Source organism: Argiope bruennichi, chromosome X1 (genome assembly GCF_947563725.1).
Source record: "Argiope bruennichi chromosome X1, qqArgBrue1.1, whole genome shotgun sequence".
NCBI lineage: Eukaryota > Metazoa > Arthropoda > Arachnida > Araneae > Araneidae > Argiope > Argiope bruennichi.
This window is the reverse complement of record NC_079162.1, coordinates 69,276,925-69,298,176: the sequence shown is the minus strand read 5'-3', so window position 1 is coordinate 69,298,176 and position 21,252 is coordinate 69,276,925. Positions and strand designations below refer to the sequence as shown.

Genomic DNA, 21,252 nt, shown 5'->3' with positions numbered 1-21,252 from the left:
AAAACAGGTGTCATCCAATTAGACAACAACAACAACAAAAAAAGCAAAATTATTATTACTAATAATAATAAAGGCAAACAGATGTACATGAATATATTTATTTTATTATTATATCTCGTTCATAATGACTCAATTACACAATTTTGAGTCATACAACAAATTACTCTCTATAAAAATAAAGCAAAAATTTATTTTTATGTTGATAAATTTTTATCATTTGAAACAGATTTTTCCTAATGCAAAATAAATATAATGTTTTTAATTTAAACATTTTAAGAAGTAGAAAAAATAAATAAATAACAGGATGAGACCTATTATTTTCTCCCATCCAAAAGCACTTATAATTTTGTTGGTAATTTTTTTTAAAACTTAAATGGATCGTTTATTTTCAGCTTTATTCATTGTCAAAGAAATATAACATTTAATAGAAGTATTAATAATTTTTAAATTTCTTGTTAATTTTCTGAGAGAAATAATCGGCTACATGTTATAAATGTAAAAGAAAATATTGAATTATTAATTTGTTAAACAAATTATTGTAATAGAAACTCATTTGTTTTATTTAATTCACAGAATTATAGAAATTACAATATTTAAAACAGTATTTTTCAAAAGTCAATGATAAAAAATTATTTACTGATATATATAAAATGAAAATTTTTTCTTGCAAATTCTCCAAAAAGGAAGCGCATTTAATTTTAAATAGCAAACATACTGAAAAAAAAGGTAAGAAATATAATCTCAACGCCTTGTACCATGATGAGAACAACAATGTAGAATTGCAATCACATTTCTAAATTCTTCTAAATGAACTAGATGCGCTTTCAAATTATCGATTAACAGAATCAAATTCAATTGTACATTTTATTAACAGATCCTGCCATAAAGAAACTTGATGGTCTTAATCCATTAGATTTGAAAGCTTGCATTCCTCAAAGAATGATAAAAAGAGATCATTAAATTGGCCAATGTATGGAAAAACAAAGAAGGATGGTCTTCAGTATGAAGCATAAATTCTACTTCAACTAGGCTCATCTTCCAGAGTTGTTCTGTTCATAGCATTGAAGATTTTGATACACAAATTGTACAGATTGGTTTGGATTAAATATATAAAACCTTTTCTCCACCCTTTTAATTTAAGCTCATGCTTTTGAAATAGCCAAGGCAGCAGAAGTGTTAATATTGACTATTTTAAATATATTTGCATTCAGGCTAAAGTAAAAAAGAACAGAATGATTGCAATTAGATTATTAATTTCATTTTTTCACATAAATATTCCTTTAGGGGATAGTAAAATTTTAACCCTCGCCCCTTAAATGAAGAAAATTAATTAAAATAAAGGCTTATGTTTTTGAATAAGAAATCACTGTTTTTAAACTTGGAAAGTAATTCTTATTTTTGTTTCTGCCATAATTTTATGAATGTATTGTTATACTATAGATTAAATTTTCAGTCTAAAATGTAAGTCAATAATTTAATTTTGTTACAATTAATATTTTAAAAATTAATTGTAACATCTTAATATAAAATAAAATATAATGGTAACAAAATGCGGACACATTATAATTGCATTTATACAAAAATAACTTTGATAACAATTATATATTATTCTATTTATTGAAAAGAAAAGCAGAAAGTTTTTAAATCACAAAGAAAGGGAGAAAATATTTTACAAATATAACAATTTATCAAAAATTTTAAGAAAAAATTTCAAACTTTAATTGTGAAAACTTAAAATTGGTACACACATATAAGACTTATAAAAAGAATGTTCATTAATTAAATATTTCATGAAGTGGCATTTATGTATCATGTCTTAATAATTAGAGATTTCATTTATTGGTGATATTATTGAACAGATGGACTGAGATATGCTATTGTGTAAATAAGATATTCATAAAATCTGAAAATCATCGAAGTTTATTCCAATAGCAAAGAGCATTTAAACAGCAAAACAAATTTAAAAAAAATAATTATATTTTGCAAATAATTTAGTTTATAATGAAAACAATATTTTCCTTCCAAAAATTTTTTTGACTTATTTGTTTTGCATTTTAAAGTATGTAGAAAATTAAAATGAAAAAAAAAAAAATCTTTAAAAAATACTAACTATAGAAAAGAAAAGTAATAAATAAGAAAAAAGAATTATGAAAGCCAAAACATAACACAAGTTTCAAAATGATATTCTAATTTAATTTTACAGTATAGTATATATTGTCATGTAGGTACTCTAGTGTGGAACTCAATGATACACACAAGATGTAGAGCTAAACCAATTTATTAACTTAACTCAGAACTCAGAACACAGTGACTGACAAATCTTTTGCTTTTATACTAGCAGGGAAAGTTCTAGAATACTTTTCTGGAGACAGTAAGAAAAGCCCAGAACACTTGTCTGGTAAACTAAAGAAATGTCCAGAATCTTCTGGAACATGAAATAAAGGAAAACATAAAATCAAGGAATTAAATATTTACACACACTGTGAATCGCATTGTCTCTAGCGGGATTCGAACTTACGTAAGAGAGAGTGTTATGGCCATTTGGCCATGGAGAGTCGACTGCCTCTTTTCAATGCGGCAATATATTTATGAAAAGATAAAAGTGCCATTATTGCAAAAATATTTCAATCTGCAGTAACAACATTAACCTAATAAATTAAGAGCTAAAAATACGTGCATCAACCTCATTCCAAACAATTATTTTTTTTTAAATTTTTCAGATAATGCCCTAGAGTCTCAAAATAGCAATGTGGATTCTCAATGTCAGATACTCAGGAAAGAAAATAAGAGAACTAATTTTATAGAAATAAACATAAAGACAGGCTTCTGAGGTTAGGAGCATGAGCACAAAAGGAATCTAAGGTTTTCCAAAATAGAAATGCTTTCATTTTCCTTTTTTTTTTTTTTTTTTTTTCTCTCCCATCTGGATATATAGATATTACCGTGCAAGCTTCACTTCAACCTTTTTACTTTAGTTTTAGGTTTAGTTTACTTTAGTATTACAGTTTTGCTTTAATTTTAGATAGCAAATGCCAACATAGTAAAAAAAAAATGTTTTTCATTGTATTTATGTTGTAATGACTAATTACCTAATAGGATGTCATTTGAAACTAAATAAATCACCCATATGTATATCATCACAGTTGATCTTGGTCCTGTAAAGGAATTTGTAAAATTTGATCCAATTGTCAAACAACATTTGGATCATTATGCATATAAAAACACTTTTTTTTTTTTTTAATTTCACAGAAACACAATATCAGCTGCCTTCTACATTAGTTAAAAAAGTTATTAATATTATTAAGCAAATAATAAATTTTGTTCAATTAACTGTGCATTCCATAACTTTATTAGAATTGCATGGCATGAGTCATGAAGAAACAAATAACTATTATTTCAAAATATGTTTACATAGATGTTTATGAAAGTGACAAGAGAGAACAAGAATGAAAGAATAAATGGGTTATAAGCAAAAATTAAAAAAATATATATTAGGAAAGGAAGAGTAAGATTCGAGGAAGAGACATAACAATGGAGATTATACAAGAAGTTTATATAAAGGTATGAAAATACTTATCCTGCACAACAACAACATCCAAGGTTCTGAAGAAGATAAAATTTGAATTCAGTTCCTGGAGACATTTTGAAAAATCAACTTTCCTTTCAAATTCAAATTTTGGGACTAAATAAAGAATGTGAAATATTTTTGAAATTTCTGTGATATTATGAGATAAATTAAAAGTAAATGACAACATATCTTACTCTAAAACCATTGTCGAAATGAGATCTGAATGAGGCCTCGAATGTGTAAAATATGAAGTATCACAATTTTTTAGATATCTTTGAGAGCATTTTAGTGATATTATCATTTGCTCTTTCTTTGTAAACTGTAATTGGCAATAGCTTTTCATTAACGATCAGAATGTATGGTGACTTTTAATTCAAGTTAGAACTGATGTAGAATTCCTTTTTTGTAAATATAATTCAATTCATGCACTTTTTATGACTAAATTGTGTATTTTTTAAAACAATTTTAATATATATTCCACTATAATCTGCTATTGAGAAGAAAGTAATTAATCTTTTACTGATATTTAAGAACAGTTGTAATTAAATGAGAATGATCTTTTTAAGTGTTACAAGAACTCATAAACAACTTTTGAAGAAATTACAGATAATATTGATTTATTTAAAGAAATAATATTTGTTTTCGAGTTTTGTTATTCTGGACCACAATAGAGAAATTTTAAAATATCTATTTAAAAATAATTTATTTTACTTGTACCGAAATTTTCTTTATCGTTTCGAAAATATCAATTAACACTACATCTTCAGAAAGATTTTTTCCAAGACAGAAAATAATAAAATACTTTAGATCTTACATTAATCAAGAAAAATTTACCTCCTAAGCCATTTTATCCAAAAAATCTTAAATAACTAATAAATTAAACTATGATGATTATATGGAAATACTATATGATATATGATTAATACTATATGATTATGGCATTCATGGAATTTTCCCATAAAAGATTTTGAGAAAATGAATAAAAAAACACACAAAATGTCCTTATTTACGTAAATTTATACAACTATGATTTTAATTTATTTATTAGATACTATTTCTGTGCTTAAAATATCAGCCTCATAAAAAATTTAATTATTTAAAATGTTCATGTATTCCTCAAGTCTTAATAATATCAATGCCATGAACAAGAAAATGTAATAAGTTATTGTTTTGTTACATTAAATTTGTTTCAAGGCCCCATAAGTGAAATTTTCACAACACTCTGTTTTTGTTAGTGTCGGCAACAACTAACTTCTAATATATATAATTGCCTTTCATGTTATATTTGAAAAATAAAAAGCAATCTAACTAACTACTATTAATCAAAACGAATTTTACTAAAGCTTGTCAAATAAATGTAACACAACACTACAGCAAATTCAGATACACAAAACATGTGTATGACAGCAAGTTGTTTCTATGCAGATCAACATCTAATAGCAGTTGTATCACATTCACTCATGAAAAAGTATAATGTTCATACATAAAGTTTTCGAGTTCGAGTCTGCTTTCATATAATTTATCCCATACTTCTAATCTAATCATTCTAGTACCACGGCCATCAGTTTTTTGTTGTTTAATCCTTGTTCTTGTACTTTGAAACAACTTTTTATCTTATTATTTACAAAATGAATCAGTCTTATGGAAAACAAAGAAAACTTTAACTTATTACATGAAAAAAAAATACATAAATTATTACTGAAGATTAACAAAAACATTAATTACCATAATTGTCAGTTCGAATTTTCAGTCACAGTAACCGTACAACAACCCAAGTGTCTATCTAACACTAATCTTGATACCCTCCCCAAAAAATAGCACTAGGAATACCAAATTAAGATAGCAAAAATTAGAAAGAACATATTTTGAATTAGGAGCTTCATTTAATTCAGAATCAATATCATGAATAATGATTATTATTCATTTATCTGACATTCCAATATATAAGAGAATGTTGGATAATGAGACTCTACAGAGCCTGTATTAATAATAAAAAAAACATTTCCACTATATAATACAGTTAAAACTGTATCTTTTCTCGAAACTGTGCATTATTTATATTAACATCCCATTTTTAAAGTACAGGAGCTATTTTGAAATGCCCTAGACCTCATAATTCTAAAATGTGGTTAGATGACAAGGATGATGTACAAGCTAGAACCTCTTCGCTAAACTTTTACATCATACTAACATTCCAAATTGCTCAAGCAGATTTAAAGTCCTCCAGAACTGCTTACCTCATTTCTATAGATTAGAGGGTTTCAACACCGAAATACTCTGGCTCCAAACCTTAACCATCAAGTCAAATGATCACTGAATTAATCAGTGAAACTAATAAAATATTGAATAAAATGCAATTTGCTTTTCTAATGTTGTTAGTTTACATTAAATAAAATTAAAAACCTTTATTAAACTTGTATATAACCTGTATTATACATTAAACTTGTATTTCTATATATAATTAAATTCATTAAAAAATAATTACCTTAACAATGAAAGCTGTTGCTTAATAATAAAATGCTGGCATCATTTCCATGAAATCAAACGTGATTTGAAAGTGAAAATTTAATTTCTCTGATGAAATACAGTCGATTAAAAAAGTACAAGAGCAAAATACCATATAACAGGATTTTATTATAATATATATCTTAAAAATATAAAAGAAAAAAGAAAGTACATTGCATATTCAAAATTGCATATATTAAAAATATAAATGAAAAAGTATATTGCATATTCAAAAACACAAATCATAGTCACTAAAACAATATTCATATATAAATACAACTATTATTACAATTTATAGTAAAAGAAATCAAGACTTTATAACCTCTTGTAGGTCATTAGATACGAACTCGATTAATTTAGCACAAATTAATTTGCTGCTTTTTACTCACTCTTTGATCAGATATTTCCTTAACTCCAGTAAGTTAGAAATATTGTGTCCATCGATTTTTTTTTTTTTTTTTTTTTGCTGCAAATAAATCCACACATGTTTAAAGAATTTGAGATCTTGACTATAGGCAAGAGTCTTAATGACACCAGAACAGGATCCATAATTTGCAGATATCAGCAGTATGTTTTTGGTCATTATTCTAGTAGAACATAAAAAATTTTGAGATTCCCAAATTGGTCACACTCTATTGTAAAGTGCTATTGAGAATGTCAAGGTAGACATATTTATTCATTGTACCTTTATAATGTCTAAGTTCCCCACATCAGAGCTTGCTATGCAACCACAGACTAATTGAATGCTATATCCATATTTTACAATAGATTGAAAAAATTTCATACATAAGGTTGCATTTGGCGTGCACCAACCAAACTGTATCTTTGTCATTCAATCCGGAAATGTTATATTTGCCTTCATTTACCAAAAATGATTTTCCCAAAATTCTGTTGACTGTTTTATATATATTTTAACACATGCCAATCTAGCTTTTTGATTTGTTTTGCTAATGTAGGGCTTTCTATGAGGCATTTTGTCATGATACTTATCATTTCTTAAAATATTTATGACAGTTTATGTATTTCCAGAACCTACTTTTACATTTCAGAGTCAATTTTACAGAGGCATGATCTTTGCTTATTTTCAACACCATTTGTTTTCTTGAACCAATGAATAATATTAAAAATAGTAGACTTACTGATGTTCAAGATTTGTTTTATACAAAAAATTTATTTTCCCTATAACTTATTATCAGTGTGCGCAGATCAACCAAAATATTAGTCAATGTTCCATATGCAACCTTTTTTATGGATACTTTAAAATTATAATCTAAAAGAGTGGTAGTAAATTAAATTTTGTTGGTGCTCTCTAAATTTCTTAAATGCTCATTTCAAAAGTGCCCAGTATTTTTTTGACACTTGCTTGCCCTCAAATACTATTTTAAAGGTTAAATCAAGATTTAATATTAACAAAATTTAATAGTAGATTAAATTTTAGAATATTAATTCTAAAATAGTCAATTTTCTTTATGTAGTCTACAGGGTATTACAGAATTCGAAAGACAAATTCAGAGGATTGATAGCAGGAGGATAAAGAATACCATACAACATAGGGTCCCAAACGACGTTTAGTACGTGAAAATCGCAAAAACATAGGGAGTCGGACAACTGTTGGAAACTGTAAAAAATAAATAATAATAAAAAAAATAACAAATGGTGTTTCAACAATGAATTTTTTTTTTAAGTGAAAGTACATTTTAAAAAGTTTTTTTGCATGTTGGTAACATGCGGATTTGATGATTTAGGAGGTCGTAAATTATTGAAAACGGAAAAGTAGTTTAGAACCCGTATTATCAAAAACATTAAAACTTGAAGAAAAATAAAAGCTTTAAAATGTAAGGAATTTTATATAAGCGTGTAGTGAGAGAACTGGGGAGTTTGAAAGATATTCAAGCTAAACTAAAATGGGAACCAGAAAACATCGCACCAACATCAGTACCGATATTCGCAGACAGCATTGTCAAATTCGAAAGACAAATTCAGAGCAAACATAATAGGTATTAAGTAGATGAAAAATTACCATAAAACATAGGGTCGCAGGTAATATTTATTCAGTGAAAATCTCAAATCAGACGCTGAAAAGATAATGAGTCTGGCGAAGAGAATAGCCATATGAATGCGAGGATTAGGAACAAGTTAATCGAAAATAAGCCTTCTCGTATGTAAATTTTTCATGCGTTCGAGAAAAATAAAAGCAGCGAGTAGGTATTCATTAATGAGCATTGCAGAATTGATGGTCGTTAAACTTCCTTCGCAAACAACAAGTCAGATATCACAAATATAACTAAAATGTGCTGGTGCTCTATCATGCATTAATCACATTTTCTGGCGTACAATTGTCGGTGTTTGCTACAGTAAATACGGTGGAACATGCTGGAAAGAAACGAGGTACCTTGTGCCGCTGAGGCTTTCAGGCAGAAGATACGGTACAAATAGATTTCCCAGATGTTAATATCAAACTTGTGTTGTACGTTCGACGATGTGGGAATATTCGAATGACCAAATGTTCACTTTGTTCGTGTTGAAGACACCTTCTTTTGTAAATCAGGCTTCATCCGAGAATAAAACTCTAATAGAAAAGTGTGCATCATCCGGAGTGGCATCAAGCATCCAGAGAGCGAACTCCACCCAATTTGCGATTTTCATTGAAAAGCATGATCTGCGACCTAATGTTTTCTGGTTCTTTTTAATCTACTTAATGCCTATTATCCTTGCTCTGAATTTGTCTTCCGAATTTGACAACTCTCTCTACGAAAATCGGTACTGATGTTGCAGCGATGTTTTCTGGTTCCCAGTTCAGTTTTTCAAGGATATCTTTAAAACTCCCCAGTTCTCACACTACACGCTTATATAAAATTCCTGACATTGAAAACTTGGAAAGAAGGCTGTCAGTTCAGGCGCCGTCCTCGTTATCTGACCGCGACTAAGCATTACGAGGTCCGTCCCAAAATAGCCTTAGCGTTGCTTTAAAATGGGACGTTAATATAATTATACTAAATTAAAACTATGAGACTCTTGCGATTTAATTTCTCTGACATCCATTTTTAGAAAAAAATATGGTTATATTGCATTCTAATTTATAGTATATAGATAGAAACACAGATTGTGTCATGGTAAATGAACAAGCGCATGCACTATATCAGAAGCTATGTAAAATGAATGTCGAAACAAAAGTCTTATAAAAGAAACTTTTTAGAAATAAATAATAAATAAAAAATATTCGATCTTTTCGCCAAATATCGATTTTTCAGCATAGTCCCCTACCTAAAATATTTGTTAAATAAGGATTGCAAAAACGAGCAGGAATTCAGAGGTTGTTTCGAATCCGAGGAAAATATGTGCGCGTGCTTAACAAAATTTGCTATAGTTCGGAAGCGAACAATATAGAATGCGGAAAAGATACAATGATGTTGTTTCTTAAGAAGGCGTTAGAATATATTTTGTAAATATATGTACAAATTCATTATTTTATGTAAGATATGAAAAATGCTCTTATGAAAAATGGATTGTTTAAACATTAGATCTCCCATGTATTTATTTTTCAAAATATATTTAAGCTTAAAAAACTAATGCATTTTAATAAGAAACAATTATATCTTGAATATGAATTCCCCTATCTTCATTTTTAGGCATGCGTTCTTATGGTTAAGTAATTTTTAATTAAAAATTAGTGCAAGCTAATATTACTCCCAAAAAATGAGTTTTATTCCCTCAGTTGCATGCATTAGTTTTTCTTAACCCCTTCGTATAAATAACGAGTCTGACTCGTGTATGAAATTACTAAATTTTAAATTTGCAATTAAGTGAAAATATTAAGTAATTTAAGATGCAATAATCACTTGAAAACGCATCATTACCTCATATGCCCTTATATTATTCTTGGGATTAAAATAAAAATTGTCGAGATCTGCCATCTAATAAAGAAATAAGTAAAAGCGTATGTCAAGGGGTTAATGTGCTGTATATAAATATTCTATGAATAACTATTTTAGTCATCAAGACATCTTTAACCAGTCTATTAAAAATTTAGAAGCATCTGAAATTATATAGTTTTTGCCACGAATAGCAATTGAAAGAAAAAAAAAAACAACAACAAACTATAGTTCTCCAATTACATAATCATAATATTGAATGTAGAGTCTGAAGAAGTTAGGTAGTAATTTATTTAACAAATTTAGTGCATACTTGGATAAACTCTTTTAATGTAGCTAAAAAGCTACCATACCACATTTTTTTTATCAACAATTGCCGTCGGTAATATTTTTTAATGTAATAATTGCACACTGACAAATTAGATTGGAAAAGAAAACAAATATTTTACTGTTAAATAAACTTAATTTACAGTTATGCAATTTATTTACTCCATGATTTATAATGAATTCACATAATTTGGCTACAGAAAAGTAACTCTTTTTAGCACGCATATGCATTAGAGTGTCAAAAGAAAATAGTGTTTTATTAAATTTAGTTTAACCGTTAACTAGATTATAGTCAGACAATTTTCATAGTGAAATGAATAAAATAAATTTACCAATTCGTTACCGAGGAAGAAACAATTAGATGAATAAGATGGTGATTGATTTTAGAACCTGAATTCGGATGATGAATAATGGAAAACAACTCTATCGTCCTCTTCATGACTAATATAAAAGCATTTTCTCTAATAATTTCACTGACAGGTAATCGAAGTGTTCGATGAAAACGACCCCCCCCCAATTTATAAAATCTTAGCCGAAGGACAAAGATTAGTCAGGAAAAATATGACGTCTTATTCACTAGCATGCTTATTAATTATTCTGCTAAATAAAATAAAAATTATATACTAAATGAAAATTTAAGTATTTAAATCAGATGACTGAGAATTTGGACGTAACATCAACCGCCGCATTGAATTCTCAGACGACTGGTCAAAATTTTTTTGGCAAAATACGACATGGCTTGTATCTTATTCACATGCCGCCTTGTCGGTTATATTGCAAAAACTAGTGCAAATTAAAAGCTTGATAAATGACATTTGAATCAAATGTCTGAAAATCTGTGGATATAGTCTTCGACATTCATAATATTCAATTAAGAGTTGGCCACCCCCAAAATTGTCGGCAGAATGCGATATCTTATTCACTTATCAGATATACTGCCAAAACTAGTGCAAATTGTAAACTAAATGAAAGACATTTCAATCAAATGTCTGAAACTTAACTCTTCGACACTCACCTCATTGAGTTCATAGCCGGCCGAACAAAAATTACCAGCAAAATGAGCATATCACCTTATCGATAGCTTATTTACTTGTTACCTTATCGGTTATATTGCCAAAAGTAGTACAAATTATAAGGTGAATGAACGACATATGACTTAGATGTCCGAAAATTTGCGAACTTAATGTATTTAACATCCAGTTCTTAGTCGGTCTAGCAAAAAGTGTCCGCAAAATACGGGATATTATTGACCTACCACCCTATCGATTATTTTGCCAAATATAATGAAAACACTTTAGCCGTTTCTTGGATATTTCGACTGTTTACAATAAATTAACTTTGAAGTGTTTTTAAATAACCATATTCGATAATGCGCCTCTCTCTACAACCGTCCTGAAGCGGTAAACACTTTTGCCGACAAAACTCTCAATCGCTCGCCGACGGGGTGGGGGGGCAAGAGGCTACCGATTGCCCCCCTGATATCGCTGCCTCTGTCCTGATGTATTCCTTGTTTGTTACGTAGAAACCTTTTTGTTAAGGATCAAAAACCCTCGATATTCTACGTATGAATATTTACATCGTTTGGGGAAAAATGATTGGAATGGTTAATTTGTTAGTGACCAAAATCTTCGTTATTAGAGAGAGCGCTTCTATAAGCACGCCACTCTTCTGTTATTATTGTAGTCCCAGGAAGAACATATTCATCTAAATTCTCAGCATTGTTTTAGCATTTCTATTGGTTACAGTCACAAGAAACGACTTTTTACTTGGCCCGCTCGATACCTCCAAATACCATTGCCCTGTAGTTACCCGACCTCTATTATACTTTCTTTTCTTAAAGACTTTTGTCTAACTCGATGATTTTTGGCCTTCCATCTTCAGTCAGGCCACCCTGCCTGTCATTATTACTTATTATGTAACGTACTATTATGTCTCTTATTTTTTCACTATATTCTCCGACTGTTTTTCTGCTGATATCTGTCTCATACGCCATATCTGAAAATATGCCACGTTTAATATATTTGTATATAATAATGACAACTTGTTTTAGGCTATGTTTAAAGCCATTAATAAAGGAATCCGATCTAATCGATCGGGAAGCGTTGCAAGGTTTCTTACAGTTCCAAGTAAACCCATCAACATATTTGTTTGTTTCACGAGAACCAAACGTGGATTACAAACGCATCGCTTGAACCTCATTTCATTTGCCAATAAACTAGCACGGGCCAGGAAAATAATCTGACTATTTGCATTAAAAAAAACATTTATATTATTTTCATTGATTTTATATAAATATATATATGTTCTTTTGCGTATCTTTCGTCTTCTTTTATAATTTGAACTTGTGAAACTTTTACCATTTTTTGGGAGGTAATTTTTTTTTCCAATGCGGGTTTAAAACTGCCACATACCTTTTAATTCGCCGGTCCGATGGAAAGTAAAAGAAATATTTATTTTATATCCATCTTCTTTTCTACTTTGTTAAATATCATTATTTTTTCTTTTTTTCAAAGGACTGATGATCTTTTTACTTTTTCTATTTTTGTTCTACAAAACATAAATCGACAAAAATATCAAGCACTGTCAGCTTTCAATCGGTAAAGTGTTAAAAGCGGAAGTTCTTTGTTAGTTATTGCTATAGACTGGCGCCAACAAGCGTTATCTCTTTTTCGGAAGCAAACATATGTGAATCCATTACAGATGAATTAAATCTCACATGTGGCAGACTGCGCATTTTAAACTCCAGACAGCGGCTTTTCTTATGACGCGCGTTTTAATATTTTTGATTGCGTATGGAAAGAATACGGGCATATAGCATCATTGTGAATAGTGGTGAAAGTATTAAAAGTATAGCGTAGTTAGGCTAGTGCTTGTTTGGGTTATTCGTAAAATATTTCAACCCCAAAATGTCTACTAAAAAACGTAAAGTTGATTTGGAGTGCCGTGCTTTTAATAATGAATGGTCCTGAAAATATTTTTTTTTACAGTTGTTAAAGATAAACCAGTGTGTCTCATCTGCAATGAAACTCTAGCAGTCTTCAAAGAATATAACATTTGTCGTCAATTTACATCTAAGCATAAGAATTCCAATTACGATGAAATGTCCGAATCAGAAAGAAAAAAAAAAGTTGAAAGTCTTTTTAAAAGATAATCAGGCCAACAAAATGTTTTCAAGAAGGTAAACACTATCCAAGAAGCAGCTACACATGCAAGTTACATTGTAGTATACAATATTGCTAAAAATAATAAAGCTCTGAGTGATGGGGAGTTTGTTAAACAATGCATGTTCCAAGTTTGTGATGTTTTATGTCCAGACAAGAAAAATAATTTTGAGACTGTAAGCTTATCTCGAAAAACGGTGACTTCTAGAATCGAAACCATCGATAAAAATTTGACATCACAATTATAGTCAAAGATGGGTTACTTTAAATTTTGCTTTATACATAACTATGGATGAAAGCACTGATATAAATGATACTGCTCAATTAGTATTGTTTATAAGAGGTGTCGATGAGAACTTTGAAATTACTGAGGAACTGGCGTGCATGCGTTCTTTAAAGGGAACTACAACGGGACGTGATATTTTTCGTGAATTTCAGGAAGGGCTTTTAATTATGAAAGTGCCTATAACAAATATATGTAATATTAGGACCGATGGAGCACCAAAAATGACAGGGAAAAAATCCGGATCTCTTGGACTCTTTAATCAAAACTATCCCGGGAACAATGTTGTTTTTCTACATTGTGTTATACATCAAGATGCTCTGTGTAAATCTGCATTGAATATGACACCAATGTTTGATGCAGTCGTGAAGCTTGTAAACAATATTCGATCCCGTAGGATTACTCACAGGCAATTTCGAGATTGTCTTCAGTCCGTGCAATCTGAATACTCTGATGTACTGTATTACACGAAAGTAAGGTAGTGCAAGACGTGTTTCCGAGCGAGTTTGGCAGCTGAAAGACGAAATTGCATCGTTCTTCCATGAGAAACAGTGTTCTGCGGAGTGCGCAATGTTAGAAGATACAGAAAGTCTTCCGGACTTTGAATTTTTCACAGAACTTCTTTGTCATATGAACAACTTGAATGTCAAGATGCAAGGGAAAAATCAATTTATCGACGATATCTGGGCCCATCTCAAAGCTTTTAAACTAAAACAATCTGTTTGCTGGGCAACTAGCTAAGAACGACTTTTCTCATTTCTCGAGGTTAAATTCAATACCCTCAGTAAATAAAGAAAAGCTTAAGAATTATGAAGACTGTTTAAAAAAACTGCATTTTGAGTTCGAGCCTAGATTTCAAGATTTCAGTGCCATTCAAACAGAATTGGATATTTTTTCCATGCCTTTAAACGTAAATTGTGAAGCAGTGAGCTCAGCTATGCAGCTTGAATTAATTGAGTTGCAATCTAACAATCATCTCAAGCAGTTGTTTCTAAATATGCAAAAGTTAGAGTTTTACAAATCTTTATGGAAAGTAAATTTTCCAAATTTAATATCTCACGCGAAGAAAATCAGAGCTATGTTTGCTTCATCTTATATATGTGAACAAGTGTTTTCATCTATGAACCTTAGAAAGAATAATTTCAGCAGTAGACTGGCAGATGAGCATTTAGCCTCGTTCCTTAGAATCAGTACATCTCACTTCGAACCTCAATATAAGGAACTTTTAAAAATAAAATAGAATTTCATTCATCTCTTTAACATATTTAAATTGTAGTACTTGTATATTGTTTTTCTAATTTTCAAAAATTTATCTTGGCCCACCACTTTTTTTTTTTTTTCGATTTTTGGTTCGCTAATGAAAAAGTTTGCCCATCCCTGCCCTAGATCATCAAATCCGCATGTTACCAGCATAAAAAAAGAAAAGAAAAAAAAATTAAGAATGTGCTTTCACTTAAACAACAATTATAGTTAAAACTCCATTTATTATTTTTTTAATTAATTTTTTACAGTTTCCAACAATTCTCGGACTCTATATTTTTGCGATTTTCACCTACTAAACGTTGTTTGGGACCCTATGTTGTATGGTGATTCTTTATCTTCTTGATGCCTATTATCCCTCCTATGATTTTGTCGGTCGAATTCGGCAACACCCTGTATATCAAATATTAAAGCATTTCATAATTAATTTTGTTTTTGTTTTAATGAGACTATATTCTTATAAATAGTTTTGCATGTTATGCATGCCATATGTTCCGATACTTTGAATAATTGAACATGTTAGACAAGTATTTTTAAAAAATTCTTATAACAAGATTAAAAATAATCTCGAGAATTATTTAACAGCAATAAATAAAATGTGTAGTTTTTAAAAATTATTTATAAATTCATTCTGCCAAATATTATTAAATATCAGTTGAAGGGAAAATTTATATATTAAGTGACAAACCGCTGATTATACGAAGAACAGAATGACACACAACCGCGAAAAAGGTATGAAACTGAACACAAATCTATCAAAATAAAAAAATGCTTTGGAGTAATTCCTATTAACAGAAGGGAGGCTATACATATATTTTCGAATTTCAGAGGTTTCAGCATTACTAATCTGTTGGAATACATAAAGGGAAAAAAATAAATAAATAAATAAAATTATATATATATATATATATATATAAAGCAATTTTTGCCAACACTTCTTTTTTTTCTCCATAAAATCTATTTCCGCAAACCCGTTTTCGGATCCTGGTCCCGGAACTCATCGGTCTTTTCAAGACCTGCCAAAACCGTTCACTTAGTCACTAGAGGTCTTCGGAACCGTCGCTGAGTGAACGCATAACGAGACATCCTTATTCAAATTTAAATTAGGAAGGTAAGAAATTTTCAATTTCCTATTAGCATTATGTAAAAAAATTACTTTTTTATTTATCTTCCATAAAATGCTGAAAACTTATTTCCGCATATCTATTATAAAATAAGAATTTAATATCATTAAAAAAGATATTACAGTTTTTAATTTCGATTCCGGTTGGCGATATCTTAATAGATATTCTAAATATCTCTAAGGGAAAAATAATTATATTTTAGTCATCTTCCATAAAATGCTGCATGATTAATTCACTATTGAATGATAGAAAACAGAGAAATAATGTCAGACAAAGAAGTAATTAAAATAAAATTAATCGATTATAAATATGTAAACAAACTGTATTGGAACAAGCAAAAATATTGTTCAATATCTTTAATTATATACAGTAAAGCATTATTAATTATTAATAAGACATTATTATTTTAATATTTATAACAAATTTAAGCAATATTAAAATACTTTATATGTGAGTTTCTTTTTTAAAAAAATATTGAGATCTATATTGATGTTGCTTTTCACAGTGCTAAACAACTGGAAATCAGATGGCACCTAAGAAAAGAAAATCGGATTCATCCAGGTATTTAATGTCATTCTGTTTGCATTATTTCAATTTAATATTGATATAAATATTTTGTATGGGCAACAAAGTACCATTTATACATCTTTCAAGGGACTGATGTAAAACATCATAATAAAAAATGGTATAGTTAAAAATTTCAATGAATAATTTTGATTACTACAAATTTAATACAATTAAAGTATATTTATGTGGGAATAATGATTTTTAAGTTATTCTTAGAACTAGCATATTACTATATAATATTAAAAACGATAATTATTTAACTCTTTAAAACGCCCCCTTTTTTAGTCATGGTATATTAAAATATTTTAGGACTAATATTGGTTTAAGAAAAGTAATTCATTTAGCTTAATAGATAAATTTAATTTGCTTAATTAATTATTTTGGTTAATTAATCATTAGGACACACCATTTTGTGTGAGATAAACAATTAAAGCTTCTAAATTTTTATTTTATTGAAAAATCTGTCAGAACTTTTGCCAACCTATATAATTTGACACAAATATTGATGAATTAGTGGTAAGCATGTTTCCCACACCACCAGAAAGGGTTAAAGTTATACAATTATCATAAAAGCGAGAAAAAGCAATATTTATAGTATATTTTGTGTCTTAATTACACATTTCTTTTTTTATATAAAGTTTTGTGCATGCATGTAGGCATTCAATTAAAAAAATTTCTTTAACATGTTGAAGAAATTGATTAAATATGTAACTAATGTTGTAAATATTAAACAGAACATTTAGAATCAAACAGCGTTCATTGCACCATTTTTACAAAATAAATAAGTTCAGTTTTTCAGTGGAGTTTATAAAATCTGTGCAGGAAGATGGAATAATTTTTCATTCTCTCTCTCACCTCTAATTCGTGCCAAATAAATTGACTTCTATTAATTCATTAAAAATTCCAACACCCCATGAATTAAGAAGTAATGATTGAGACAAAAAATGTGCAAATTTTAAGAATAGGAAATCTGACAAAGTTGATTATTTGAAATAAGAAAAATAAAGTAGTTTTCTATTACATTGCTTATCAATGAATCCGGACTGTGATGGAATATCAAAAACAAGAAATTTATAAACAATATTTTATGGTCTATATTTTCTATTTTCCACATCAATCTCCAGGCACAAAAATATCAACTTTGATATGTAGTATCAAAATTATTAATCTCTACCAGTTTTTGGGCTTAATTAGTTAACGGGAGGAATACATTCTTAATTTTCTTCATTATTCAACACAAAACACATTATAAAGTAAATGTTACTACAGTAGAATACTCCTGCTAGCTTGATTTCATAACCTCCTAAATATCATCTGATGATAAAAAGAAATTTTGAAAATATATGACTTGAAATTCAATTAAAAAAATCAGTTTTAATATATATATATATATATATATATGTATGTATATTCAAGTCAAAAAAATTTACTAAAAAAAGATTATAATTGAAACAAAATATATTTAAAATAGTTACTTATAAGGTAAAAGATGAAAAGTCTTCATGCTATAGCGCAATAAATTTTGTTACACAAGCTTTGAAAAAGGTCATCCAAATCACAGTGGGATTGAGGTATTGGTGGCATTATTACATACAACTTTGATAATTTTTTTTCACAAATTTATGCATGTAATGAATTCATAAGCTATTTGTTTCGGTGTTTGTCCTTGTCTGGCCAAGAATGTGAAGTTTATATTGCATTAAAGGAAGCTGCAGTATTTATTAGAATTTTTCTAACATTTAATCTGACATTGTTTTCAAAATAAGATTCAATGGAATTAATCTCTTCATTAGTATATTAATTCAAATTTTCACTATTGTAACGAATGAAGAATTAATCACTGTTGTCTTTAAATTTTAAGGGCAGATAATTTTTTAATAAATAAATATGATGAAACAAAAAGACTGCAATAGAATTTTTGCGATTATTTATGATTTTAAAATGTATCTATGTAAATAAAAGAGAAGCTTTTAAATAGTTTGAACAGTTTAGAGTTGGAATAGACTGAACACATTTTTCTCAAACATTGCTTATAAATATTATGAAGCATAAGGACATTATTTATTAGAGAAGATTTAGGAAAAATTGATGAAATGGTTAATTTTTATGAGTTAAAAATATTGTTACCATACATGGTACAGATTAATTTATCTTTAGTCTCGTCTTTCCATTTTAATGAAAATATTTTATGTTTCAAAACTGTTTATTTGCCTATGAGATGCTACTCACAATACTTTATTAAATTTTGTTTCATTCTTAAAAATTATCAATGATTTCTGTAAAAATTAATTTTAGCAGGTTTTAAGGTACCAGGCTTTGGTATTGCCCTTATTTTTATAACACACTATGAAATTTAAAATTCAATATTTTGAATAATAATAGAATATTTTTCTCTGGCTTTTAACAATGAAAAAAAACCCCTATGAAACTGAGTATTTGATGAAACAGTGAAAGCAATTTGAATTTCATTATAACAATGAAATATATTAATCCTCTTGCTGTGTATCCCGAGATTTCCATGGTCAACGTAGAAGTAGCAAAATTTGCGCAACCGATGATTTTCATGGTTTTGAGCCTATTTTTATTTAAAGAATTACACAGCAAGACAATTAATGAAAATGTAGAAAAAATATACATTTTTAAAGGAAAGCTAAAAATCTGGGGGAAATTTGCCAAAATAAGTAGGTAATATTAATTTTTTTTTATTTAAGTGTTAAAAGCAGTTTTCTATAATTATCAAAAAATCTGTTAGAAACCTAAATACTCATGGCATTCTCCACCTTGCACAGAAGATATGTATAGCATAAAAACATTCGCTGTTTTGTTCATTTAATAAAAAATGTTGCAAGAAACTTTTTTGATATACTTTCTGTGGGAGCGAGGCTTACATTGTCTTATGTTATTAAATATAAACAATGCCAGTCTTGTGACAGAGCGGATTTGAATTAAACATAGTTTTGAATGCAAGTAATTTAGTAAATAAATTTTTATAAAAATTCAAAGAAAACATGAATATGAATGTAAAATATAGAAGAATTTTATACTGATATAAATTAAAACTTATTTTATGCTACCCGACATACCTAGTGTTATTAGAAATTATATAATTTCATGAAATTTTTAGTGAAGTAACAAACATCTGATTGCAATCTTTCCCCTTCAGTTTCTTGATTTGAGGAAAATTTAGCAAAACCAATGTTACAATTATCACACATTAAATCAATTCTCTATAGTTATATAGCATATATTTTATATTGGAGAAAAAATATATTTATACTCTGTTCCACCCTAACTTGGCAGTAGAGTATATTCTAGGCATGCCGAATCACAGTCGTTGTCAGGGGAACTGGGTTACTGTAAACTACATTGTTACTAGAAATGCAGATTGCTGGCGAAACTTTATCTCGCAAATTTTTCGCCAAATAGTAAATATTTATTTACTTTATTATCATTTTAAATCAGAGAATTAATTTTTTTCCTTATTTTGTCCAATATTATTGATACATTATTTTAATAAATTATTAAAATTATTTCATTTCGTTTCACCGTTTTCCAAAAGAAAATCCCAAATCTTTCAGTATTCTGTAAAGCATAATTCGGCTAATGTTTTTCGAAAAGATATCTGTATCATCGTTCACATCTTTTAAAACTTTATCTAATGTTGGGATCTCATTTCTCCGAAAAAAAGCATGGATTTTTCGTCAAATACAGGATAATGTAAAATCATCATATTAAATATGATGATTTTACATTATCCTGTATTTGACGAAAAATCCATGCTTTAAGTCTTTCCATGGTTACTTAAAGGACTGGATGCCTTTATTTCTTTTCTCAAACGGAAAACTGTTCTTAGCGAAACACTTGTAAGATGCGAAACTTTATCGACGATTTGGTTCATAGAATCTTGAGGGTTTTCTTCTCGGAATCGAGAATAAATATTTAATATGTTTCTGCGTGCTGCACTTTTTGTTGGTTTCAATCGGCGTGCACAGAGCAGTCTGTGATAACACTTTTTCAGACATTTTAGCAGTGAATAGAAATGATGAATTGAATAAATATTCAACAATCGAAACTAATAACTACTAATGTGATTAACAGTATCAAAAATATCAGCTGGTAAAAAAGCAAGAATAAAAATGTACGAGTTTTGATAATAACGGTTGTGAACTGAATGAAGCAAAGTTGGCGGAAACGTACAAGAAACACGCGCCAAATATTTGACCTTGATGACCAGTTCTAGTCAAAGTGGAATTCATTATGTCAATCGCTTGGTTTTATTCGTTCGCTTTATTTACAAAATACTTAACAGATAAGCACTTTTAACTTGAGAATAATTTTAAATAATTTCTAATAAAAAAAGGATTTCTGTAATTTATGATATTATTTGATAAATTTCTACGCATTTTTGCTATTTTAAAGTCAAAATGGATGGGGAACTCTTTTCCAACGCGGAGCGTCACATTTTCTGCCTTTTACAATATTGCCAAGTTAGGGTGAAATAGAGTATGGTATTATCAGTCCACAGTATATTAATATACATACAAATACAGTACCAGACTGGGTCAGAAAATAGTTGTTATGAAAA

General features: G+C 28.8%; 1 protein-coding gene across 1 annotated transcript in view; it reads left to right on the top strand.

Moving 5' to 3' along the window:
* Positions 1-16,024: 16,024 nt before the first annotated feature.
* The window catches only part of LOC129959261 (uncharacterized), a 49,841-nt gene continuing 44,613 nt past the window's right edge, over positions 16,025-21,252 (top strand). Inside the window, exons 1-2 of the mRNA XM_056072083.1 lie at positions 16,025-16,087; positions 16,606-16,661. Of these exons, the coding sequence (XP_055928058.1) occupies positions 16,627-16,661 (35 nt within the window). The 5' untranslated portion in view covers positions 16,025-16,087; positions 16,606-16,626. The remainder of the gene's footprint in view (positions 16,088-16,605; positions 16,662-21,252) is intronic.